This window comes from Doryrhamphus excisus, chromosome 11 (genome assembly GCF_030265055.1).
Source record: "Doryrhamphus excisus isolate RoL2022-K1 chromosome 11, RoL_Dexc_1.0, whole genome shotgun sequence".
Lineage (NCBI taxonomy): Eukaryota > Metazoa > Chordata > Actinopteri > Syngnathiformes > Syngnathidae > Doryrhamphus > Doryrhamphus excisus.
In genome coordinates, this window is record NC_080476.1 from 7,076,298 (window position 1) to 7,104,019 (window position 27,722).

The 27,722-nt window shown below is 43.4% G+C and overlaps 3 protein-coding genes across 6 annotated transcripts; 1 reads left to right on the forward strand and 2 right to left on the reverse strand.

The window, feature by feature from the left end:
- Positions 1-711: 711 nt before the first annotated feature.
- On the reverse strand, positions 712-1,371 carry LOC131138845 (histone H2AX). Its single transcript, XM_058088127.1, has one exon. It carries the CDS (start codon positions 1,255-1,257, stop codon positions 829-831), a length of 429 nt encoding a protein of 142 aa, XP_057944110.1. The 5' UTR covers positions 1,258-1,371; the 3' UTR covers positions 712-828.
- A 467-nt stretch (positions 1,372-1,838) lies between these two features.
- Positions 1,839-20,272, reverse strand: c2cd2l (c2cd2 like). Of its 2 annotated transcripts, none has more exons than XM_058088118.1 (15): positions 19,993-20,272; positions 19,321-19,764; positions 11,482-11,577; positions 10,652-10,771; positions 10,169-10,279; positions 9,561-9,674; positions 9,380-9,479; positions 9,149-9,281; positions 8,940-9,004; positions 8,026-8,144; positions 6,843-6,999; positions 6,665-6,763; positions 6,160-6,254; positions 3,808-4,021; positions 1,839-3,324 (listed from the first exon to the last, which is right to left on the reverse strand). In XM_058088118.1, exons 2-15 carry the CDS (start codon positions 19,687-19,689, stop codon positions 3,077-3,079), a joined length of 2,040 nt encoding a protein of 679 aa, XP_057944101.1. In that variant the 5' UTR covers positions 19,690-19,764; positions 19,993-20,272; the 3' UTR covers positions 1,839-3,076. The 2 variants fall into 2 exon arrangements, with proteins under 2 accessions (XP_057944101.1, XP_057944100.1); XM_058088117.1 differs by having other exon boundaries at positions 6,160-6,293.
- Positions 19,384-26,602, forward strand: dpagt1 (dolichyl-phosphate (UDP-N-acetylglucosamine) N-acetylglucosaminephosphotransferase 1 (GlcNAc-1-P transferase)). 3 transcript variants are annotated; one of them, XM_058088124.1, is made up of 10 exons: positions 19,400-20,676; positions 20,750-20,983; positions 21,061-21,181; positions 21,259-21,472; positions 22,070-22,216; positions 22,311-22,395; positions 22,478-22,666; positions 22,762-22,849; positions 23,410-23,565; positions 23,636-26,601. In XM_058088124.1, exons 2-10 carry the CDS (start codon positions 20,829-20,831, stop codon positions 23,699-23,701), a joined length of 1,221 nt encoding a protein of 406 aa, XP_057944107.1. In that variant the 5' UTR covers positions 19,400-20,676; positions 20,750-20,828; the 3' UTR covers positions 23,702-26,601. The 3 variants fall into 3 exon arrangements, with proteins under 3 accessions (XP_057944108.1, XP_057944107.1, XP_057944109.1); XM_058088126.1 differs by lacking the exon at positions 19,400-20,676 and having other exon boundaries at positions 20,814-20,983; positions 23,636-26,602; XM_058088125.1 differs by lacking the exons at positions 23,410-23,565; positions 23,636-26,601 and adding an exon at positions 23,083-23,387 and having other exon boundaries at positions 19,384-20,983.
- The last annotated feature ends 1,120 nt before the right edge of the window (positions 26,603-27,722 follow it).

The following is a 27,722-nucleotide window of genomic DNA, read 5'->3' on the forward strand; positions in this document are numbered from 1 at the left end:
ACTAAAATGAAGGCCCTGGAATGGGCATAATTAACTTGCTGCATCCATCCGATGGGCTATGTCATTGCAATTGAAGCTTTTTTTGTCTAGTGTACATGTATGTATAACCTGTTATGCCATCAATGGGCAATAGTGTGCATACACCAGTTATCACGTCTATTAAATTGTGCATTTGTCCATGTATATTCCAGATATTTAATGGGTAGCTTTTTATAGCACTTCACAATGAAGTGAACCCATTGCTTATTCACTCCTCAGCCACACAATGGCAACATCTGTTAGTTAAAAAGTTTCAGATTGTGTGCCTCTTTCGGGACACTACATTATACTTACCTCTAGTGGTGGAACCCATCAATTACACGTCTTAAAAAATACACAAGGGCTCTCCATTACATCGCAATACTGCCTGCCTCTTTACCAGTCTTGCTTTGGGTGTCCGTTGTGGCAATAAAACACGCGGAAGCTAATTAAAAAGCCGTTACGGTTTCTATTCAACGATTAAAGCCTCCTTTAGCATGAATGGCGTTGAAATGTAATGACGTCTAAGGGGTTGCTAAAACAAAATCTATACTGCCCCACAAGACCAGTACATGCTACACCACTTCCTGCTACATAGTTAGCCGGAAAGAGTGAGGAGTTCATATGCTAATACCAACTGCTACGTTAGCAGAGGACAATAGCCGGTCAGAATCACTCGCGACGTTCAGCTTAGCGAAATAAGCTTTATTTACAAAGACACAAAGGGAAACACAGGGAAAGTTGCTCTTTTTGTGCATTGTGGGTGGCCCTTAAAAGGGCCGTTGGGTTGCAAGTTTGTTAGCCATGCGGCTAGTACTCCTGAGATTGCGAGGAGGCCTTCTTTCCCGCCTTCCCGGTGGTCGCAGCAGCCTGGCCGGTCTTTTTGGGTAGAAGGACTGCCTGGATGTTGGGCAGGACGCCTCCCTGGGCGATGGTGACACCGCCAAGCAGTTTGTTCAGCTCCTCGTCGTTACGTACCGCCAGCTGGAGGTGGCGAGGGATGATCCGAGTCTTCTTGTTGTCCCGGGCAGCATTGCCAGCCAACTCGAGGATCTCAGCAGTGAGATACTCCAGCACGGCGGCCAGGTAGACTGGAGCGCCAGCGCCCACACGCTCAGCGTAATTACCTTTGCGGAGAAGACGATGAACTCGGCCAACTGGAAACTGCAGCCCGGCCCTGGAACTACGGGTCTTCGCCTTTGCGCGGGCCTTGGCACCGGTCTTTCCTCTTCCAGACATCTTAAAGATCCACTTGATCACGTAGACACGTTATACAACAATTGAAGAGTTGCAGCGTTCGGCTTTGAAACGCATCACGACCCGGATATAAAACCCCTGGATTGCCCCCGCCCTTTCATGTGATTGGCTTTTATGACGAGTTGGCTTTGTGTGATTTGCTTTGCAAAGCAAGGAGGAAAGAACGTCAGCTGTGATTGGTAGAATGTTTTTGGAGGTCGACCAATCACACACACAAGAAAGGTGATTGGCTGTTATGTGTTTCCTCAATACTGTTATGGGGCCTATTGTGTGTATTCCCTCCTTTTTTCAATTTTTTGGCGCCCTTTGGGGAACTACAGTACAGTTTACGCTATTGTTTTGTTTAGATTTTTAAAAGGTATACTAATAGTGATGAGAAGTTCGACAAATTTAGAGACTGACTTTCTCGGTTCCCTCAAAATAACCCAGTTCGTGGACGACGCATCATGATGTTTACATTTGATCACGATGTTTTGCTCCTTGCATCTGTTGGGTGATGTGGAAATCGTGCATGCCGTCATTTGAACAGTGATTCAATTTGAAATACAAATGTGAATCAAGAGTGGTTTTAAAATAATTTATTTTCAATAAATTAAACATACCAAAATCACAACAAAAATCACTGAGCCCACCACTTCCGGGTTCACGTTCCTGTCAAACAACTTCATTGGCTTTGTACACTTATTTACCAGTTTGAATTGATCCTAAAAGCACATTTTATGAATGTCCTCAATCCTTAAACCACATTCATCAATAACATAATGGCAGCTGTTTCTCAATTATTATTTAGTTTCAATGTTTTTAAAAGAAAAGCAGAAATCACCTTGCCAATTGGCCAAAATGTATCAACATACCAGGTCTGTTTGCTTTCAAATGACCTGGCCTTCAAACCCTGAGTACAACCTCTTCAGAACAAGTCATATATTTTATCAAACATCAACAGGGGCATCCCTGAACACTTAGAAAAGTGGTAATGATAATGGTACTACCTTATTTCACTACAGATATGTCTATGCAAGCATCATCTCAAGACCTAGTTGAGTGCACATTGTGCTTTTTTGTGGAAAGGCTCAGTCTTTTTTTTATTTTTTATTTTTTTACCAATAACAAACAACGGATTGTTGTAACAATAAACCTGTTCACTGTACTTGTGACAGATCAGCTCAGGGGCAAACAAAAATGCTTATGAACATGTGCTTTTTTAAAAAAGTACAATATAGCAATTTCCTGCATGTTTTTAAAAAACTACATCATTGAATAATAGCTAAAAGAAATCTACACGCCATCACAAGAGAAAATTGACTAGATTAACATGTATTTTATCGATAATTTTAACTTTTTTGTATGGAAAATCACAGCAATGTCTCTATTTTACAGTGTAATGCAACTAAGACAAACCATTGGTATGGTTAAAATAAATAGCACTTATTTTATGAGAAACACACCATCGTAAATGACTTTCTTACATGCATCCTACATGTTATGTAGAATGTAAAAAAACAAAACAATATAGTCCAAAGTGCACCAATACCATTGTAGTGGGATTATTCAATAATTTCACACAACTCCATTGTCTGTCAATTAAAAATAAGCACAGAATTTCATTGCAACAGTTCCTGTGTCCAGCAACAGATTATGCTCCAACAGTCTTCATCTCATTTCAGATCAGTGATTTGATAAAGCATTATTTCAGTCATGGTGTCCTCCATCCAAAGGAGACAGGTGACAATGATCCACCTGAGGTGTCCAACCTGTGTCCGAGACTGCATGTGCTGAGGCAGTAAGATATCATCCGTGATAATCAGTTATTGGTTGAGCTTGCCCCTCCATTGGTGCTAGATTTGCCTTTCCATTTCCCCGACGAGTGAAAGGAGAATCGCTTGATAATGCGTCGTGAGAAGCTGCCGGACTTCTTTCGACTGCTGTCTGCAGCCACTGCAAAGTTATTGTCCATTTTGGAGATGTCTTCGTGAGATTGGCTGAGGCATGGCTCCTTCTCACGGTGTCTTCTGCGGAACAGGAGCTTGGATCCACTTTGCAGAAATCCCACTGTGAGATGGAGAAAATAATTCATCAACTATTGTATTGATTGTTTTAGCGTTGGCCTCATGGGGGCAGCAAAGAAACTTAAAAGTTAGTATACTGAGTTCCACTGATGTGAAATGATGGATGGATTGTTACACTTGTCAAAAGTAGTAGTAGTTCAGGTAACATTCAATATTAATAAATAAAATATTTTTGTAGTTAAGAGCATAGAAAACCAGTTTATGACCTTCTAAATATGGCTTTTACCATTATTACAGCCCTCTAGACACTAGACATAATACCCCTATAGTCTTCTCTACACTTGTATTACAATAAGTCATCCAGTACATACAGTAAATAAGAGCATTAACAGTGTACTTCCTGCTTCCTTTACTAATAATGAACCTAATTCCACCATGAATCAGCGGCCATTTAAGAATTAACATGATGTTGGAACCGTGATGTATAGCGAGGGATAACTGTAGTCATCATAGAACATTATGGCACCTTTATGGTCCTTGAGACTGCGTGTTTCCAAGGCACCAGTGGAGCCAGTGTCCGATTCCACATCGTCCACAGATGGACGCTCCGACACATCCGAGGGTGTGGTTTCATCTGGCTCCTGGTGGCGCCCTGCCCCGAAATGGTTGCTTTGCATGGCGGCGTCCATTGCAGCAGCATAGCCACTCGACAACGTGCAATCGTCTTTAGAGAGTGGAACCTGAGTAAATAAATGCAAATTCATTTGACAACAGCAAATGTTGTTACTCAGATTTGAGGGGGGGAGGTCTATGACACCGATGTCACCTCTCCCCCATACCTTTTATCCCTTTCAAAAAAAACTCAATCATTTGACCTGTAACACATAAACACAATGCAACCACTTTGGTTTCATTTCTGAATGAAATGCTAACAAGGTGATTCCATGCAAACGACTGTCGTTGGCTGGAAAAGGTTGCACTCCATTGTGTCTTAACGACTGTCATTTTGCACCAAAACAGTGAAACCGTTCATGTCTGGGGATGCATCTATTGTACCTTGAGAGGATAAATACTTGGATCTTGCACCAATCCCTCACGTCCTGTCCACACAGGAACGCTCCTGAGATTAGTTTTTGGTGGGTTGAAATAATTTGCGTCCACACTGTGCCAGATTAAGTTCATAGTTATATCCAGGCAGAAACGGATCACTGAGTGAAAACGATGTAATACACAAAGCACACTACATGTGGTGCTGTTTTAACAACCATGTGACACATCAAACCATAGAAGAAGAAAGAACACATGCGCATAAGTCCGTCCTCTTCCGCTTTCCAAGGCCCATCTAGACATATCAAGTTAATGTTGACTGCAGGGAGTCATGTGCGTCTAAATAGTCAGCTATCATGTTGCTGACGGCGACAGTGTGCTGTATCATTTCTGTGTGAACAGTCCCTCAAACGATTGCTGTCCTATCTAGTCAGGCTTAACCTGTCCTACCTACTTTTCGTAACAAACTGATGAAGCCTGCTCGAATGAGAGGCGAAACATCTTCTAAGACAACATGAACAGTCCAGTTGCGATCAATTCGATAACCCGGGAATACTATGACCTGAATGAATGAGAATATTTACAGACAAATATTGTATACTGTATACATGTAAACATGTTGTTGGTAGATGCATTGCAAACTGCTGATGGTTTTCCAAAGTCTTACATGTTTTATAGTTAATCAATAATTAATGATGCAGTGGTTTGTGAGTGATGAACTTTGCACTAAGGGATATTATTGACCCAGCCTTCCATACGTACAGACATACAGGCCTTCTGATCGTTCTTCACTGTATGCACTGTATTTGTGCTGTATTTGTGCCTTTTGGGGAAACAAACTTGATTGTTTTCAATCAAGTTTGTTTAACAATAAATTCCATACATCATATTGGAACTGTTTTAAAAAGTGTCAGGTTTCCTCTTAAACTGGAAACCAGACTTTCTGTGGGAAATCAGGTCAGAAGACTGCTTTATTGTGAGCAGAATGGTTGGTGGGACGGAGGGGCTGGGGGCTCGCTTGGGTGCGCAGTGTGTCGAGATTGCGGGCTAAATTTAGGCATCACTCATTCTACGTGGCTCATGTCTTTCACGTGGGGCTGCACGAGTGGTTAGCGTGCAGGCCTCACAGCTAGGAGACCCGAGTTCAATTACAACGTCAGCCATCTCTGTGTGGAGTTTGCATGTTCTTCCCGTGCATGCGTGGGTACTCCGGTTTCCTCCCACATTCCAAAAACATGCTAGGTTAATTGGCGACTCCAAATTGTCCATAGGTATGAATGTGAGTGTGAATGGTTGTTTGTCGAAATGTGCCCTGTGATTGGTTGGCGGCCAGTCCAGGTGTACCCTGCCTCTCGCCTGAAGACAGCTGGGATAGGCTCCAGCACCCCGCAACCCTTGTGAGGGTAAGCGGTAGAAAATGAATGAATGTCTTTCACGTCTCATTCCTTAAAAGTCAGCTTTGATTTAGTAGAAAGGTATCTGTGACACACAAAGGGTACCAAAGTGAAAGGGAGCAGCATTATTTTTGAGTCACCATTTTCTGTATTTAATTCAGAGTGCATCTGATGCATGTTGAAATGAAATAAAACCATTACCATAATAGCTGCTTGTTCATATGTAAATGATCTGATCACTAACATAGGCACGTCACTGATTAGGCTTCTTCCTTCACCTACCCGTGATGGGGGAAGGGGGCCTATAATGTGCCTGCATACCCCTCAGAAAGTACTGAAGGTAGCTCCACTCCTACATGTGTGTTACCTAATGTTCCAGGGTTAAGCTGAACACGAAAAGCTATATATTAAATACAAGTAACTCTTAATTCCCTGACCTTTGACACACCCGAGATGATCAGCGTGCTTCTTTTCGTTGGGGTCTTTCGAGCCATTTTGGAGTTGGACTCAGTCAGCTGTCGAATGGCTGTTTCTGCAACAGGATCCAAGCCATTAGACATGTGGATGCCCTCTAAGCAACAAAAACATATACAGTGTATAATATAAGTCGGCATGCTGCCCCATTTTACAGTACAAAGTACCTGGTTGCTGATACTACAGTGATGTTTCTCAATACACGATACAGACAAAAGTATAGGGACACGTAGCCATGAAATTTTTACTACCTAGGACATCTTGGAATGTGTGTTGGAGTTCCACACCAATATTTCCACACCATACTCATCTAAGCATTACTTTAAAAATCATACACCTTCCACAAAGAAGCATAGCATTGTCCAAATGACGATTCAAGGGAAAGAACAGAATGAAGAATGATGTCATTGAGTGTCCCAAGACTTTTGTCCATGATTTAAGTATATGTTTGGTTTGATAGCAACTCACTGCTAGGATCAGGACTCGGTGTCCCTCTTCCATCAGACAGAACAGTAGGCTTCTTCTCGGTCACCTCCACTTTGGATGGGGAACGTAACGGGGACTCACCTGTGACGTACAGGTTTCTAACAGTCATATTTGTGTATATTGTTCACCTGGAAGTGATTCTAATGCTAAAAAACGGCACCTGGGCTACGTTCCAGTTTGAGTCGGGACTGGACAGTAGTCACAGTGGTGACAATGGTTCCGTCCGGCATGATGGTTCGGTCCACATCAACCTTTTTGGTGGGGGTGAGTGAGGAACGCAGTGGTGAGCGAAGTTCCTCAGTTTCCACATATTGTAACTGAAAGGTGGAGAGAAAAAAGCACATGTGACATATCTGTCTCCACAATCCACACTCTTTATTGCTCTCTGGTTCTGCCATATCTTACTTATTGTGTGGAAATATGGGGTAATAACTATAAAAGCAATCTTCACTCGCTAAATGTACTGCAAAAAAGGTCAGTAAGGATAATTCATAATGCCGCCTACAGAGAACATACTAACTCCTTATTTCTAAAATCACAAATACTTAAACTTGCTGATATAGTTCATCTTCAAACAGCTAAAATAATGCATAAGGCTAAAAATAGCCAATTACCTACAAATGTCATCCAATACTTCTCTACAAGAGAGGAGAAATATGATCTCAGGGAAGAACTACATTTGAATCGATTGTATGCTAGGACTATGTTAAAAAGCCATAGCATTTCAGTATGTGGAATCAAACTATGGAATGGATTGAGTAAGGACCTCTAACAATGCACAACGATGAGCCAATTCAAGAAACAATACAAGCAGTTGATGTTTGCTAAATACAAGGATGAAGAGTCTTGAACCAGTCATGATGTGCTATATATATCCCTATATTGACACTTACTATGGTACCCATTATGTCATTGGATGGTCATATCACCTTGTACTTCGGTACGAAGTACATTATTAAAAAACAACAACCTTAAACTGTATTATGGAAAGCAGGAAGTGAACAAATGAATGTTCAAATGAAATAAAACCATTACCATTACCATTACATTTTACAGACATCTCATTTTGCAACTACAGTATCTCACTAAAGTCAGTACATCCCTAACATTTCAGCCATTTTATTACAGTACATCTTCTCAAGGGGCAATACCACACATGCTGATATGAATGACAGTAGTCAGTGTACAGCTTGTACAGTAGCATAGATTGAAAATGACTCTTGACACAGTACGTGTTGGGTCGGTGGCATTGCAGTTTTTCTTGACAGTGATACTGTATGTGGTGCACGTTTTGCAAAATGCCTTTTGTGATAGTCGTCATTGAATATCTTAACACCACTCACTTCTGCTATGATGGTGGCGGTAGGATCCAAGGCAGGGCTTGGCTTTATTGTCAATGTGACAGAGGTAGGAACTTTGGATTGGAGGTCCAAGGCCAAGGAGGCGTGTCCTGCAAGGAATTCTGACAAACAAAAGAACAACACAAGCAGGTATTGTAACGGTTTAGTCTTTTATGTGCCACATCACCAGTGTTGACATAAAACCATAGTGATGTCATTGAGTTAACTAAAGTTAACACTTATAGAGATACTGCATTTATGGAGAATATATTCAGGGACTGAAAATTATTTGGAAAAAGTGGCATAATTGTACAATGAACCCCATAAAAAAACACAGTGGATGACATGTCTGGTGAGTATGTTTGTGTTTTTATTGATGGCATACAATCCAATATAATTAACTGCCTAACCTAAGACACAATAGTGTAATGATTGTGTATGCTATCGGCCCCGCCTCCACCCACAAAGGGGGTGACAACAAGGCTCACGCCATTGTTCTATGTTCTATGCGGCAAATTGCTGATACCAATGCACAGAGTGAACTCTCCTTCCTGCCTGCATGGAAAAATATTAACGCCAGAAAAACTATTTTCATTTATTGTGTGATTCATTTATTGATGTATTATCGTTCCAGGCATAGTTATAGTAGATTGGTGAACTGTATTAGAAAGATACAGGTCTCTTGTGTAAATGTGTGTAAGGTCTAAATGTTTGGGTTCAGCTCATGTGTGAAATCAAAGATACACTTATGTCATATATTCTGCTTTAATCGTCCAAATACTTTTGGACCTAGCTGTATATTACAATAACTGTAGTTCTATAGTCCAAAATGGTATTTGATGGCAATTAGTGCAGTTTAGGCTTCACTGCTGCTGAATATGTTTCTGGACAGAAGCCCAAAGCAGGCTGTGCCTTACGCTCGCTTTTGCCATTCCGCTCCAGAAGTCTCACTCTCAGCTCTTTGGTTTCTGGGCTCAGCTCCCTTCAACACACAGGGGCACAGCTGTGTTAGAATTACCCTGGAAGAAATCCCACTTTGCAATAAAAAAAATAATAAAACATTTTTTTTCTTATTGCCATGTATGAACACTCTTGGCACATTCAAAGAACATATATGCCTTCTCACAAGGTCATTTCTTCTCTCCATTCCAGTGGGGTCTTAGGGTTGTGTGGAACAGGCAGGAAGGAGGTTGTCCTTTCTGTGGAGGGTTGGTTCAGGCTGAAGACGCAGCACAGCTCCACTGAGCTACACCACTGACCTGCAAACACACACAGCAGCTTAGTTCAGTGAGGCGCCAGGGATTCTGCAGCAAGCTGGACACAAATGATCCGAAGCCACATAGGCAATGCGGCTGACCTTTACTTAAGGTCGCTCTGATCTGCCGAAGCAGTAGTCGGCGCACCAAGACACTCTGGGGTACAGGCTTTAGTCCTACAGGTAGATGCTCCACAGTGGCCTGCAGGGAGCAGAAAATGAGTGCCACACTGAAACAAACACATGTACAAACATACACATGAAAATATGACACAAAACGCACAGGAGTACTAGTTGCACAGGCCCTGAGGTTGAGGACCATGCCTGGATGAGAGCTGAATAGAGTATCCTCTATCAGCGTCTTGATTACGTCCAGGTCTGCCTCCTCATTTGTGCCCTAAAAGGAAGCAGCAACAGAAGAGTCTGTCGATAATCCACAAGTAGTACACTACTGACAAAATATGGTATCTCTTTTCAGTCGCTGTGACTAAAAAGTTACAAATGTCCACTGTCATCTTCAAATCATTTACTGGTTGAGAAAATGTTGCTCAAATCTAGTCACATTTATTTAGCTGTAAAGTGCACAAGAGGCGGTTCATATACTTGTGTCACATAGCGTAATGTACTAATCTTTATAAATTTAACTTTTCTATTACCTTTATTTACTATAATCTTATAGTTCTAATGCTTCATACGAAGATTGTCTATTTTGACTGATGTTCAAGTAACCAATATCAGATCTGGCATCTGACCATGATGTTTGTTTATTGTTTTTTTTTCCCACACAGTACATGCAACCTCTGCACGCTCGTCTATATAGAGTATAAGTACAGATAGCGTACATGGAACAGGACCCACAATTTGAGTACAGCTGATAATGAATCCTCTTACATGTCTGTGCAGTTTGCATGGCGACGCAGTCAGTTTAAATGGTGGTTGCTTGGAAAGAGTCCATGACACCAGGAGCCCTTCGTCTTCCACCTCTTCCAGACATACGACCACCTGTTGGGAGTCAGACAAGGGATGTCAATTTCCTTTATTCTAGTTGTTGGATACCTAATAATACGGACAATGAGTGGCCATATAGTGCCTGCTTTTACCCCGCCTCTCCCCCAAAGTTAGCTGGGATAGGCTCCACAATACCCCCATTCCCCTTATGAGGACAGGCAGCATAGAAAATGAATGAGTGCCCATGTAATATATTACATACTGTAATATAATAGGGCTCCATGTTTTATGTCAACATCAGTAGCAGTGTAACATGCCCTTTCTATGATTCAGCTATTTCACTCGCAATGCAAATAATGCTCGTTTGTCAAAGGGGCTGGGCCTCAGGAGGTGTAAACTGAAAATCCAGGTGGTATGACTCCGTACCTTTGCCGCTGTAGGTGCAATCGTAATTTGATAGGTGTCCATGGCAACAGCAGCGGGGGACTGCCGTGTAACCGTCACAGGAAATGCCACTGTGTCCACCCGACATTTACAATGTAAAACCTGTTATGCAAGAAGAGTGGCATCAGACATACATATACATTTTCCATGCAGGCATTGTTATTTTACTGGTCTTTCTTGTTCTTGATGTACTGCGGACCAAACCATAGAAATTGCAGGTATGTAGAAGGCATATTTCAAGAGACAACGACTGCAATCTGCTAATCGGAGGTCTGCTTTTAAAGGGGACCTATTATGCTTTTTCCACTTTTCTGACCTATAAATGTATACATTTCTCGTATTAAATGATGCCAAAGTTTCTGATAATAAGTGAGCTCTGAAAAAAGTTTGGGATGGCTCAAAATGCTCGGTTTCAGAAGGCGTGGTAAAATGTCCCTTTGTGATGTCACAGAGGAGCGGACTTCCTTATATGGGCGTGGCTGTACGCCAGCTAAGCTCTCTACCCCTCCCCCAAGCTCTGCTTCTCTGTCCACGAAATAAGTTCAGGCAGAAGTTACTGTATTCTCCCAACAGAAGAAAAATATCTTTATGTGTCAACTGCATTTCACACGGGACTGTTTTTGTGAACATGAACGCGGAATATCTGCCAAATTGTTGCTGGAGCTAGGTGCATTAATTTCGGACACGCTATGTGTCTACGCCGCGCCCTCACATCCGGCTTCTGAGCTCCACCGCAAATGAAAAATGAGCATAATAGGTCCCCTTGCTTTAATGGACTTACAACACAATGTATTAGTGTACAAATTACCCACCATTCTTTGTGCTGATTGGTCAGTGCAGGTGACGCTCTCTATTGCAGGAGCAGCTGTTAAGTGCAGACTGCTGTCAAAAGTGATTTGAATGGAGCTCTGTAAGAGATGGAGAGAGAGATCAAACGCACTAAACATTACATAAGAGGACATGAAGAGGAGAGACGGCATAAAAGATTGCAGTGGGTTAGACTTGCATGCAGCTGGCGAGCAATTAGTCAAGAGTCCTTGATGATCGCCTAATGAAAGTTCCCCTGTTAGACCAGGATGTTAGCTAACTGGGGCAATTTATGAATTTTAAGCATGTTTGGTGTCTAAGAACTGCTCTGCTCATGCACTACTATATGCAACTCCGACTCTTAAAGGAGTGCTTTCCCATGCCAATATGACAGCATTAAAACAAAGTTGTACATTTACATACGCCATCTGGAAGTGAAATGTATTGCCAGGAAAATGAGAGGTTATTGCAATTACGGCACGTGACATGGGCATGACACAAGTGATTTACGCCCAGCAGCGTGTTGCATTTGTGCAGTCAGAATGATGATCTGTGCCCGAGGACGTTGGCAAGCAAACGACAGCATATGTTTGACCAGAGGCTGGAAGGAGGGGGGAGAATCTTCAAGTTCTTCAGTTTGCTCAGTCTCACAACAGCATCCATAAATGTGTGTTTCCCAAATGTACATAGAGTACATCATATATCACTAGTAGGGCTTTCTTGAGATTATAATGTGATGATATGGCTCGTGGGGCTGCACCGTGTTTGAGTAGTTAGCACCCAGGCTACACAGCTAGGAGACCCGAGTTCGATTCTCTGTGTGGAGTTTGCATGTTCTCCCCCGTCGCAAAAACATGCTAGGTTAATTGGTGACTGTCCATCGCTATGAATGTGAGTGTGAATGGTTGTTTGTCTATATGTGCCCTGTGATTGGCTGGCGACCAGACCAGGGTGTACACCGCCAGCTGGGATAGGCTCCAGCATGCTCGCAACCCTCGTAAGGATACGTGGTAGAAAATGAATGAATGAATGCTATAAAGCAGAAGAATACATGCCAACTGAGATAATGACTGCAAGATCTAAGGGTGCAAATCCATGAATGAATCATGTGTAATGGGTTAATGGAGTCTATAATGGGTGCAACCAACAGAGGCGCTGTTGAGTCAGTCTCACAACAGTTATGGGACATTGGGTTACATCTACGCACACCGTATTAATAACATCTAACAAATCTTACTTTTATCACATTACTCCTTTTGTAGCACAATTCACCACAACTTGAGTTCACACTTGTGGCCTACTATCAATTCATGCTTGCCGGCCAGACTGTTTCTGTGGCTCATAAGATGTGTGAGAAAACAAATCCCCTATTGTTAGAACATATGCTCCTCTAGATGAAAGTCCAATGTCTTCCAAAATGAACAGCAGAGGTGGGAGGATGACATAACAAAGTTTGTAGTGTGTATGTGAGTGTGTATTGCAGCCAGAGGGGCAAGAAGCCAAGTGCAATGCTGCATGCTTACGTAGGTGTAGACCAATACTGCAGTCACATGACTACACACTCCAAACAGGGATGTTTACTTTGCTTGGCTGAAACCTCTGAAACTGCTCTGTCAGCCAACCATTCATCGCCTCCAATGAGCTCAGCAAATGCAACATGACGTATCGTATATTGCGTAGCATCTAGAAACGGGTTCAGATTGTGTGCACGCTTGCACATGTGTATTGCAGAAAAAAAAAATTGTGTGTATTTCGCACAACCGGAGACCGCTGTTGTCTGCAGCAAGGCTAATTAGGATCATTATGACATTGTGAGCAAATTAGTCTGAACGTCACTGCTAATCAAGCTAAGACAAAAGAAAGTGAGCCCATGAGATATTAGCAAATGAAGACCAAAGGGGGAGGGAAGGGTGCCAGGATTAGTCAATGCCTGTGAGAAAGATGGGTCATCACAAGGACCTTTACACTCCTATTTCTTCATGAGGGTATGAGGGACAATGGTACCGCATTTTTGTCATTAATTACTTCCAAAAGCTTGAAAAAAATGAAATGTATAAAATAACTAAAATAAAAAATATAAATAATATAATATGAAATTATTTTGGGCGGCACGGCGGGCGAGTGGTTAGACCTCACATCTAGGAGGCCAGGGTTTAATTCCACCCTCGGCCATCTCTGTGTAGAGTTTGCATGTCCTCTCCGTGCATGCGTGGGTTTTCTCCAGGTACTCCGGTTTCCTCCCACATTCCAAAAACATGCTAGGTTAATTGGTGACTCCAAATTGTCCATAGGTATGAATATGAGTGTGAATGGTTGTTTGTCTATATGTGCCCTGTGATTGGCTGGCGACCAGTCCAGGGTGTACCCCGCCTCTCGCCCGAAGACTGGGATAGGCTCCAGCACCCTCGCGACCCTCGTGAGGAAAAAGCGGTAGAAAATGAATGAATGAATGAAATTATTTTAATAAAATAAAATATTAAATATTTTTCCATGAAAATAATCCCAGACACCCAAAATATTTAAATATAAAATACATTTTATAGAGACTACTTTTACATTCACACTACCAAGCAACAACAACAGCAAGAAGAAGTCAAAACACACCGTAGGCCAAACAAAGCTTATCGCAAAAGCCCACATGTCAAAAAAAAGCACAGCCTGTTGTTCTGTTTACCGTCCTATATCCCTTCTTCTTGTTACAGTCATTGTTGGGTCACACTAGTAGAATGGCACACAACTATTACCATCACAGTGCAAACACACTAAATCAGGGATGCCTGTTCCAAAGCCCACAACTGAACTCAACTGTTATGGTTTAGTAGAAACATGGCTACATGGCTGAAGAGTTCATGTAGCCAGCTGGTGCATCAACATGGTGTTGTGCACCCTCGCGGCACAGTTTGTCATCACATGCAGGGCTTGTAGCACATCCCCTGTTTTGTCCTTGTGACCTCTGTCTATGCCAATGTGTACATGGAGGTTATTTCCGGGACAGCCTGGGGACATCTCATGCGTCACTTCAGGTTTGTCAGAATCCTCCTCTTTGGGTCCTGTGGGCTGGACACTTCTGAAAAGCATGTGGGTCAACCAGGAATACACTCTGTGCCTGTGGCTTTGTTTGACCCTCAAATATAGCAGAATGCATGCTATAGCTTAACACTATTATTAAACATTATTTGATTGTTTCTTGGCGGCACGGCGGTCGAGTGGTTAGCGTGCAGACCTCACAGCTAGGAGACCAGGGTTCAATTCCACCCTCGGCCAGCTCTGTGTGGAGTTTTCATGTTCTCCCCGTGCATGCGTGGGTTTTCTCCGGGTACTCCGGTTTCCTCCCACATTCCAAAAACATGCTAGGTTAATTGGTGACTCCAAATTGTCCATAGGTATGAATGTGAGTGTGAATGGTTGTTTGTCTATATGTGCCCTGTGATTGGCTGGCGACCAGTCCAGGGTGTACCCCGCGTCTTGCCCAAAGACAGCTGGGATAGGCTCCAGCACCCCCGCTACCCTCGTGAGGAGTATAAAATAAATGAATGAATGATTGTTTCTTTCATTCTCCGTTACAACCAGGTGAGGTGCATTCATGAAAAATGGAGTATTTTTATTATGTGTGAATGTGTTGTCTCAATCAATAGAAAGACAAATAAAATTTTCGTTACCCCTTATCCTCACAAGGACCGTAGGGTATGCTGGAGCCTATCCCAGCTAACTTGGGATGAGAGGCGGGGTACTAGACTGGTCGCCAGCCAATCACAGGGCACATATAGACAAACAATCATTTACACTCACAATTTGGACTCACCAATTAACCTAACATGCACGTTTTTTGTTTATTTTGGAGTGTTTTTTCATGTTGAAGCGGGACCTAACCAGCACTGTGCTCTCCCTACTCTTTATTTTATGAATTATCATAAAAATGATCAGCATTTTCATCAGTTTAAATTTGGGTCAGAGCAGCAGCCTTTAATTGTGACGTCTAACATTTTTGCACACTTTGGACTGGTCTTAGTGATGCTCCTGCACCGTTGTAATAAATGGGCATTAAAGGGTCCTTTCCCTCCGTTTTCCAGTCATTGAGTGCTAAGTGCTTAATGTTCCCTGCCATTTAAGATGAAACTACTCGTGCATAATCACGGTGCATTAATCATCGACCAGCAGCACGGAGGCGGAGAAGGAAGGCATGAACTGTGGCCTTCGGCTCTCCCCTTGTCACTTGATAACTGCAAATCACGGATGTACCAGAACCTTCTTTCCATTCAGTAGCACATTTAGTCCTACATTCCCGCCAGTGGTACCTAGTGACCTGGCATCAATGTCGTACTTGCACATGCAAACAGGGTTTGATGACACTATTATGGTCTGGGGGAAAAAAGGCCAACCAGCCTTTAACTAATCCAGCTAGAACCATCCGAATGGCTCCATATCAAATCCTTCAGCTCAAGCAAGACTTTATCCGCCGGCTCCTGCGGCGATCCGTCAGCAGACATTTCCCCTTCAAGTGAGTCACGAAACAAGCTGCATCACGGGATACCACGAAGATAGATGCTATTTGTGAGGGTAGATATTACAGGCTCCTATTCAAGTGAAATCAACATTGTGGGTTCTTGCGTTTAATGCTTACCAAACACGGCCGCTACATCTAAGAATGTTATAGCTGCAACACTAATTGATTCCATTGTTTGTGGCTTCGCAAGGAAACCCCATGCAGAGCATGTGTTTTTGCAGGCTGATGCAGCATGAGGAAGTCTTCCTGTTCGCGTGGTCACAATTAACCAGCTGCAACGAATCCCTGGATTACACACCCAGAAGGAGGGGCTGGTGGGTGTTCCTTAAAAGCCCTTCAGCAGTAATTATCATCCAAATTGGTTTGGACATTTAGAAATGGGCAAAGACCCCAGCTGCAAACAGTTTATCACATTGCAATTGTCCTTTGTGACTATTACGACAACATGCTCAGCAGGTTTACAATCTATACCATTGTTGTATTAGGATCTGAGGGTGAAGTCACTTCAACATAAAATATATTCTTTCAATGCAATGTTGGAAAACTGACATATGGCCCAGTTTCCTAAAAGATGTTTTAATGTTCTGCTCCAGAATGTCGTTTCCCTCATTGAACCGGCAGACACTCATGAAAACCATGACGCTACCGCTACCCTGCTATGCGTAAATGTTGGCAAGACACATTATCTGGGTCTGGTGTGTTTCTAGTTATAATGTACATGGAGTCTATAATGTACATGGACTACATGGAGCGTAAAATGGTCCTTAAAATTCTCCTGGGGGATTTTTATTACCTACCAAGTGAACCATCTCAGCATTTTTACATAAGGCAACATTTAACATAGTTTACCGCTTGAATGCTTACATCTGTGTGATGAAAGCTTCATCTCATCTCGAGAACTACTGCATTCTCTGCGTCTGACACTGACAGCAGCACTGCTGTTGTCTACGTTTGTGGTGACTGAAAAATGTTTGTTTTCCTCTCACCACTGGGGTACCTTCGCTTTATTTTTCTCCAAACCGCGCCAACATGCTTGTTTTGCTACCGTCGTCCTGAATCAATCTGCACATGCGCACTAACATAGAATAGTCCATTTCACGAAAGGGAGGTGTGAGTGGTCAAATAGATTTAGATAGATTAGGCATTAGATTAAGCATTCAGATTAAAACAGTAATAAGACAAATATCAATAATCAGTTTTCATGAGACATTTGGGACTCCCAAGAAATCTCAAGGCACTGGGAAATAGCGCGAGTTAGCCTGATGGTAGAGCTGCCGTGTGACTATGTGTCTAAGCATTGACAAAAGACCTCTGCCTCTGTGGCTTGAGTGCTGAGGAAGTGCTAAGGTTAATGCTGGAAGGGATTGGCATGCTAATCCCCACTTGCAGTGTCCTCATGGTTCTGCCTCCGGGGGGGGGTCCTGTTTTGCTGACGCACAGTCCCAATTGTTGATTGATCAACGTTTGGGTTGTTGCTGTCAACATGCACAACAGCAAATACAAAAGACAAAGAATGCAGTGCGACTTGCTTGGAACCTGTCATGTCTTTACAAACTCCCACAGCAGGTATTTCCAAGTTTAAGAGGCGAACAACATTGTCGTCACCCAGACCAGAAGCATAAGCGTATCAAATGAATGCATGATTGTGTTTTGTACTGATCTCAGTATCGTGGTCCAGTATCATTTGCAGCCACGTGTTTAACATATTCATCAGACGGGTCTAGAATAACACGCTGCTCTGCAGGCGGACACCATTACGAGTGTACATTTTCCGGTAATGAGCGGGTAAAGATGCAAGAAAAAGATGTGAGTAAATATCACATGGGCACACTGTAGAGAACAGCTTGTCTCTGCTATTAGAGATATCAATCATGGAAAATGATCTTATCTCTTGTAATTAATTTATCGCAGACAGGATAAGACCTCTTTCTGATCTCCTGCTGGCTTACCTTTCAGGTTGCCTAGCAGCTTCCCCTAAAACCTGCGTACATATTAGGTAGTGGAACACTAGCACAATGTAATATGATGATATTATTGTTGCTTTCCAATGTCTTAAGCCTTTCCTTCCATAAATAGTAGGCAGGATTGTATTACTTGTAGGCACAGTAAGAACCCATTACTGACTCATTTTAGTATGAAGAAGCTGAAATGAAAGTTCAGCCATCAAACACTTTAAAACCACTCTAGAACCTCCTGGCTTTTGCTTTTAAATAAAGCCAAACTAATGTGCACTACACACTATCGATAATAATATTCAAGTGTAATAACATATTGACAATATAGTGACATATTTAGGTGAAACTCCCCTAGGATAAAATGAAATTACAACACACCTAAAACCCCTTTGCAACAGTCAAGTCAGGTCATGACTTTAGGTCAAGTCAAGACATTACAGACTTCAGCCTTGGAGAAGTAGACAAAGCTCGTCTGATCACCAAAGTCCATATAGACTCAACAATCGTAAATAAAGTGAACCCACTTTGCTCTGATGTACAGTGGCTATAGGAGATGTAATGATGTGTGACAATCTGTGCATCCAACCACACTGCAACTCTGTGTTGCGAAAAAAAAAAAACAATGGTGCATTCACAATCCGCTGAAAACCCGCTGAAACTTGTTGAAAAACACTATTTCGGAAATGGGCAGCTAATATAAAAATGACTCGGTTGTGTAATTTCACCCAAATATGTGTATGCAAGCAATTAAAACATCAGTTTTTTTCAATATGTCCCCTTTGAGGTCACATTTAAACAATGGGGACCTTCACAATCCAGCATTTGACTCCTGTACACTCTCACGCACACACTTTACAAGGGAGGGTGGTGGAACGTCTCACTTTGATTCGCAGATAAAAAGAACAGTTTCAAAAGGAGAAAAGACCTTTACAAACGTTCAATGAGCTTCAAAGGTGTGATTTAACGCAGGGAGAAAAGGGCCTCATGAAGATATGACTTATATTTACATACTTATAGCACTTATTTTTCATTTAAAAGCAACTTACTCTACATGCAAGCTCATTGAAAGCTCAACAAACATTCCTCGGCCCCATCATTCTCATGTGACCTCATACCAGGCAGGGGTAGAAGACTATTTTTACAAGGTGTGGGCGTTCATACTGTGGATATGCCGGCTTTTATTGCCTCGACACTCTTAGGTGCATTGATTCAGAGCTGTTATGCAATGCTTTGCCCCCCATCCTCTTACCCATTAGACACTCCACACCCACACACACTCCCGGTACACATGGAACAGTGAAATGAATGCCTGTGTTGCTTTCCTTACATCATGTTTATGCAGCTCCCGCATGCTAGCCTGCTCACAAAAAAACGTGATCACTCACCCCATTCCTGCAGGCTTGCTCATTCAGAGCTTTGACCCAGCTCCTGCGACACTGCTCGTTAAAGGACTTGAAGGACAAGAGGGAGGTCAACAAGCCTTTAACCCCGACTTCAGATGCACCTCCTCCATCCCGGGAAATACACAGCTTCAGCAGGAAGCCCCACACTCTCCCAGCCCAGCCATGATGTGGATGCTGATGCTTGAGGAAGAGATGCTGTTGATGCTGATGCTGCTCGGCCGCTTTCCTGGTTCTCCACAGCCGCAGGAGACCCAGCGAGTACTGGAAGAGCCAGGCCAGCACGATAAGCAAGGAGGCCAGGAAAAGCCCCACCAGACACAGCCAGCTCAACCTCTGGAGCTCCATCACCATCTTTGGAAGCCTCTCATGTCCATATGGAAATGTTTGAACTGTCAGATGAGGGCAGACCTCCTTTAACCCTTTAACCTGTGCGTGGCAGCAAATATCCCGTGAGCCTTGCAGCATTTTCCATTATTATAATACACTAAACAGATCAACAACAGGGGTAGTGGTGTTATAATATGGTCTTAACTAGCTGGTTTGGGGTTATGACTCAATACAATGCACGAGTGAGCGTGCGTGTGCAAGGTGCATTAGAAGAGAGGAAGGGCAGGAATAAAAAAAAAATGAGATAAACTATCCAAATGAACCCACCGTTTAACTTGGACGGTCTTGGCTGCAGCCTGCAGGGAATCGAAAGCAGGTCGCGGTAACATGAAGCCGCCTTCATGGCGATAAACAGCGGCGCCAATAACACATGAGTGTGTCCCATCGCACAGTCAGGGAGATTCCTGTAGACGCGTTTCTACTCTAAACGAATTTTAAAAGGCGTTTTTTCTCTTAAACGTTTTCATACTACATGCTCCCCTCGGTATCGGATCCTTGTCTCTTGACTAAGTAACCTCTCCGCAATGAGAGAACGGGGGAAGTGGCGGTGGTGACCAACAGGAGGCGCTGGAGGGTCGGGACCGCAAATGGCGAAACGAAAAAGGAAAATATGCCTTCAAAATAAAGGTTCATAGAGAATCCCCTTACTGGACTCAGAGCCGACGAGGAAGCTGTTTTTCAGTGTTATTATGAAAAAGTCAAATACATTTATTTGAAATATATATAAGTAAGATATATGAAAAATAAACATAATAGTATCTGTAAATGTATACAGTGCGTGCTTTATTTTGAAAAATGTAACCGGAGGTATACAATCCATCTGCAACTCGGAACAGGACAGTGAAACTGGTGGTGTTTTGCTAAACATATTGGCATAAAACTTACAAAGGCACCTGGTATGGGTTAATAATGTGTTTTGTGGCGCCATTGTTCCTCTTTTCCGCATTTTTGGTAGGAGTACATTGTGTTAAAATGTCAGCATGACGTGTTTATATCAGAGTGGTGAAAGCTGTATCTCGTTCAGAGAGCGACTGAGGGGGCAACGCGACATTAGCTAGTTCGGTGACTTGTCAGCCTGAGAAGAAGCACCAAAACATAAAAACATGCCGCCATCGCCTTTCCTACCACTGGCGATCAATTGCTTCATGTCAGCACTGGGGTGCATGGCCACACTGAAGCTGATTCCGGCTTTCAAAGACCATTTCATATCGGCCAGATTATACGGGATGGACCTAAACAAATTGACCAAAAATCAAGTGTAAGTCATGTATTTGCTGTGAGGATTGTATTTAGAACAAATACAAGTGCCCGGTATCTCATGTCTCTCTTCTCTAGTCCAGAGTCTCAGGGTGTCATCAGTGGGACGGTCTTCCTCATCATACTCTTCTGCTTCATCCCAGTGCCTTTCATCAGCTGCTTTGTAGGAGATCAGTGCAATGGCTTCCCACATGATGAGGTTACAAGACACACACCATCCAAACCTATGGCTTTGTTTCAACTATCAGCTCACTCTCCCATTCTGTGCCTGTTCAGTTTGTGCAGCTCATAGGTGCGCTGTTGGCCATCTGTTGCATGATCTTCCTGGGTTTTGCTGATGATGTGCTCAACCTGCGATGGAGACACAAGCTCCTTCTTCCTACCATGGCTTCCCTTCCTCTGCTCATGGTGTATTTCACCAACTTTGGCAACACGGTTATTGTGGTGCCCAAACCATTCAGAGCACTGCTTGGGCTGCACCTCGATCTAGGTGAGTTTGGTTTGTTTGGGGTTTTTACAAGCACCTCCAACCACAGCATGTTACCACAGGTACATCTGTAATGATTCATGAGATACAATACAAGATTGGTGTTTAATTTTTACTTTAAAAACATTATAATCCTCTGTTGGGACTGACGGAGAGCTATAGCCTCGCTTAAAGAAATTGGTGTGTTGTCACAGTCAGAGGAGAGATAGTGAATATATTGGATGTTGTGTTTAGAGCTGCCAGGTAGGAGGTGTGGAGGAAGACCAAAGAGGAGGTTTATGGATGTAGTGAAGGAGGACATGAGAGAGACGGATGCAGAAGACAGGGTTGGATGGAGGAGATTGATTTGCTGTGGCGACCCCTGAAGGGAAAACCGGAAGAGAAAGAAATGTTGTCACAGTCAGCAACGCCTTCTCTGCTGGCCTAAACGCACTGAGATTCATTGACCTACATTTACAATTTAATTATATTATTTGTTCCATGAAATTAATTAATGATTCATTCATTCCCAACAGTCTATTATCATGTCATATAATCTGTCCTGGGCCTTCATAATCAGTAGTGCTGGCCCATGTCTCACATGCACCTCTTGTTTGACAGGTATTCTCTACTATGTCTACATGGGCATGCTGGCAGTATTCTGTACCAATGCCATTAACATCCTGGCTGGCATTAATGGCATCGAGTCAGGTCAAGCTCTGTTTATCTCTGGCTCCATCATCGTGTTCAACTTACTGGAGCTCAGTGGTGAGTGCTATTTGATTATACACAACACACTGATGTAAAAATGTTACTGGATCAATAGTTAGTTTGCTTTGTTGTGTTTTTTTTAATATTTCAGGTGACTACCACAGTGACCATGTTTTCTCACTCTACTTCATGATACCGTTCTTCTTCACTACTTTAGCGCTTTTTTATCACAACTGGTATGTCACCTCTCCTACTTAGACAGGCAAACAGGGAATTGTTTTTATATTCTTGTCATCCTCCGACCTATTTTTGTCACAGGTACCCCTCATCTGTGTTTGTAGGAGACACTTTCTGCTACTTTGCAGGGATGACCTTTGCCGTTGTCGGCATCCTGGGACACTTCAGCAAAACAATGCTGTTGTTTTTCATTCCGCAAGTGGTTAACTTTATCTATTCCTTGCCTCAGCTTTTCCACATTGTCCCCTGTCCCAGACACAGACTTCCCAGGTAAGCCAGCTGCTCAACTAAAATACAAATCTATTCCAACTTTAATGATATAATAATCTAATGTTGTCCTTATTTTTGTTATATGCTCATGAAAGGTTGAACCCTGAAACAGGAAAACTTGGAATGAGCTACTCTAAATTCAAAAGAAAGGACCTTTCTAAACTAGGACATCTCATTCTGCAGGTACATTGCTTGAAGATACACAACATTAAGTGCATTTACACATAAAATTATATCCAATAGAAGAGCTGATCAAATATTGAAGAGTTTTGTAATGATAATATCAGAACAACAATAGAGTAGATCCCCACAGAGTTTATTGATAGGCCCCAAAAATGTTTATTTTGAACACACGCTCGCTCCTACCCACCCAAACCCCCTGCTAACTTGATGTTGCCTTTCTGGTCCGATTTCAGATTGACATTTGCAATAAAAGTTACTTGGAATTATTCAATTTGATTCAGCTGCAGAACCCTCTCTCTTCAGTTGTCATCGTTCACTAGCAGCGGAAGCTAACAAGCTAAATGCACAATCCATGTTGAATCCGTAAATATGACTCTTATTAAATTCACTTCAAGTACAAAATGTATAGGTTCTCACTAATAATTTGTTTTGACCAAAGAGCTGTGAATTCTCGGTGCCATGAATGCTGAATCAGGAATGGTGTGGTGATCCACTGCACATAATCTCAAACTGCCCTCAGTATAATGCAATATACATTTTTACATCTTTATCCTGGAAAGGTTGCAGAGTTATTGAAGCTCCTTGAGGTGCGCAGAGGCCAAGAGGGAGCAGATGAGTTCATCGAGTGCAACAATATGACCATAATAAATCTGGTGCTGAAGTTCCTCGGCCCCACTCATGAGAGAAGTCTCACTGTCATCATGCTCCTCATACAGGTAAAACCAGGAGACACCACTGCACACGTTCTTTCGAAACAACATGAATTTCACTTTTTTATGTGTGCAGGTGATGGGCAGTGCAGTGGCTTTCGGGATCCGTTACCACCTGGTGCGCCTCTTCTATGACGTCTAGATAAGTCTCAACACAGAGGGATGCAGACTGGGAAACTCTTTCCCCTGGAACTACTTTTGAGGCTCATTGTTTGTGTGCCTTTTTAAAGACTGCATTACCTCAGTTACCTTTGTTTCTCACACTGCAGTAACATATGACACATATCCTGTAAAATTACAGTTAAGTAGAATATGTCCACATCATGACAGATGATATACTGGTTTTTATTTCCCTACCTTTCAGTGTCGATTTTATGAATCACCAACAGGAAAGTATAGTCGAGTTGTAATCATGCTTCTGCCCTAAAATTATATTTAGGGCTCGAGCACTGACCAGTGCGAAAGCCCTATTGTAATCGTAATGTTTATTATTATTATTATTATTATTATTATTATTCTGCCGATTCGACGGCCATTTTGAGGGCCTGAACATGCCCGAAAACTCACCAAATTTTGCAAGCGCGTCAGGTCTGCCGAAAATTGCGATCTGGTGGGGGTCCCGAAAACAATGTTCCAAAATTGACTCTCTAGCGCCACCTTTTATTTTTGAAAAAATTGGCCCCCGACACCAGTTTCACCTATCGTCACGAAACTTTGTGGAGACGTCTATCGTGACAGGACGGACCAAAAAGTCTCAAGAACCCATATTGTAAAACGAACAGGAAGTCGGCCATTTTGGATGGCGCCGGCCTTTTTCGGGCCAGAAGTTGGGGTCGTATCTCGACGAACTCCTCCTAGGGGGTTTGACCGAATGAGTCCGTTGTTGCATCAACGGACACTAGACGGATGGCCGACGTTAAATTGCGAAGGATTTTGGGATATTCCATACGATGTGGGCGTGGCACGCCCCCAAATTTTGCCCTTTTTCATCTGCCCGGGCCTTGCACGCTGAGCGTAACTGTAGACGTGAATAACTTGCCTCCACATGGTCAGATCTTCATCATACTTGGTACATGTGATCATGGCCCCGCCCCGAAGGTCCCCATAGGTCACTTCCTGATTTCGTCGCAGCGCCACCTATTGGCGACAGGCTAAAGGCGTGTCATCTACATGAGGCCTTTTCTGGCAGGAGATTCATCAGAGGAACACCGAGGTCACAAGGTCACTGCCTGACAGCCTGGTGAAGCCTGTTGATGGACCATGATGCAGGAAAAGCGCACGTGGTGGGCGTGGCCTGGCGGAGAATGCTCAGGCCTCGCCGTTTACAAAGAAAGGGTCATCATTTGCCCGCAGAAGGTCGCATGTGCTTGAAAACTCATAAGGGGGGGCAGATTCCAGGCCTGAGGGCCCTGGTGGGGCCCCCATTTGAAACCAAGCCAAATTGACTCACTAGCGCCACCTACAAGTTTTAAAATAATTATCCCTCGCCTCCCGTTGCACGTATGGGCATGATTTTCGGAGGAGACATCACTCGTGACAGGACGCACAAAAAAGTCTCAAGAACCCATGTTCAAAAACCAACAGGAAGTCGGCCATTTTAGGTGGCGGCGGCCATTTGGGGGAGGATGTAGGGGTCGTATCTCGACGAACTCCTCCTAGGGGGTTTGACCGAATGAGTCCGTTGTAGCATCAACGGACACTAGACGGATGGCCCACGTTAAATTGCGAAGGATTTTGGGCTGCTACTTAGGATGTGGGCGTGGCACGCCACCAAACTTTTACTTTAACCTTAACTTTTACCTTATCTGGCCCTGCCTGGTGTCTGGCCTTGCCTTGAAGCAATGTACATCATGTATGTGGCGTGGCCACGGCGAATGGTCAGCCTTCGCCATTGACCATCGAAGGCTCATATTTCGCCCGCAGAAGGTCACAGGCTGCTGAAATCTTACACGTAAGGTCAAAATCCAGGCCTGAGCGCCCTGGTGGTGCTCCCATGTGACACCAATCTAAATTGACACACTAGCGCCACCTAGAAGTTTCAAATCATTATCCCTCGCCACCCGTTGCACGTATCACTATGATTTTCGGTGGAGAAGTCTATCATGACAGGACGCACCTAACGCTCCAGAACCCATGTTCAAAACACAGCGCCACCAACTGGTGGAAATGTATATCTGCTGTAACTTCCTCACGCATGGTCGGATCGTCTCCTAATTTTTTGGGTGGGTTCGGTCACCCTCCAGTCTGTGACTGTGTGTGTATATGGACTCTATAGCGCCACCAACTGGTGGAAATGTATATCTGCCATAACTTCCTGATTCATGGTCAGATTGTCTTGAATTTTTTTTTGGTGTGTTGGGTCAATCTCTGGTCTGTTATACTGTGTGTACATAGACTCTATAGCGCCACCAACTGGTGAAAATGTATATCTGCCGTCACTTCCTCCCACTTGGTCCGATCTGCCCAAATTTTTTCTGGTGGTTTGGGGTACCCTCTGGTCTATGACTGTGTGTGTACATACACTATAGCGCCACCAACTGGTGGAAATGTATATCAGCTGTAACTTCCTTCCACATGGTCGCATCGGCCCCAAATTTTTTCTGGTGGTTTGGGGTACCCTCTGGTCTATGACTGTGTGTGTACATAGACTGTATAGCACCACCAACTGGTGGAAATTTATATCTGCCGTAAATTTCTCCCACATGGTCGGATCTGCCCGAATTTTTTTCTGGTGGTTCGGGGTACCCTCTGGTCTATGACAGTGTGTGTACATACGCTATAGCGCCTCCAACTGGTGGATATGTATATCAGCTGTAACTTCATTCCACATGGTCGGATCGGTCCCAAATTTTTTCTGGTGGTTCGGGGTACCCTCTGGTCTATGACTGTGTGTATACATACACTCTATAACGCCACCAACTGGTGGAAATGTATATAGCCGTAACTTCCTTCCACATGGTCGGATCGTCTCTAAATTTTTTTTGGTCGGTCGGGTCACCCTCCACTCTTTGAATCTGCGTGTCCATAGACTCTATAGCGCCACCAACTGGTGGAAATGTATATCTGCCGTAACTTCCTCCCACATGGTCGGATCTGCCCGAATTTTTTTCTGGTGGTTCGGGTTACCCTTTGGTCTATGACAGTGTGTGTACATACGCTATAGCGCCACCAACTGGTGGAAATGTATATCAGCCGTAACTTCCTTCTGCACGGTCGGATCGGCACCTAATTTTTTCTGGTGGTTCGGGGTACCCTCCGGTCCATTACCGTGTGGGCGCATAGACTGTATAGCGCCACCCACAGGCGGAAACGTATATCCGCCGCAAGTACCTACCGCACGGTCCGATCGTCGCAAATTTTTTTATGGCGGTTCGGGGCGCCGGACGGGACGTGACCGCGCACCAGCCTCGCCGCCGGCGTCGCCCCCTCCGGGCGGAAAATTGCAAGTGCCGTAACTCCCTTACCGCTTATCCCATCGTTGCGGTTTTTCGTACGGTGCGTCCGCGCGCCCGTCCGAACACGCGCGCGCCCTCGACCCGCGTGTACCCCCGACCCGCGCCTACCCCCGACCGCGTCGGGGTGCTCGAGCCCGCTCATCACTGCTTGCAGTTTTAATTTTCTACTGGGTTTATAAGGAATGCAGTGAATTTAAACCACTGAAGTCACTGAAATGGTGGGTTCCTCCAAAATATTTAGTGCATGATGATAATATAAGAGAAAAATTAACTCTTAAATTATTTGGCCATCATTTTATTCAACATCTGGAGAAGTTGTGATAATTGGGTGTATATTACTTTAATAATTATTTGCTAGTCTTCTTAAGCCATTCAATGTTCATGTTAGCAAGCAACAGAGCCAAGTATGAACACAAGATTCAAGTAAATGTTCCATTTTGAGCGAGCTGGTAATATGCAACATGAGTGTGTTGTACTACTGCGGGAAACAACCTTTGTTACTGAAAAATTAAGGCTGGTGTTATATTGTAGGAGATCATGTTATGTCAAATGTCACTGGACTATTGCGTTATGGAATCTAAGTTCGAATATGATGATGGGGATGGAACATATGGTTGACAATCTGTAAAATAAAGGCTGAGACATTATTGTTTGCGTGTGGGTTCTTTACGGTGAGAAACAATATAAATATTGTCATGGGTCATTTTA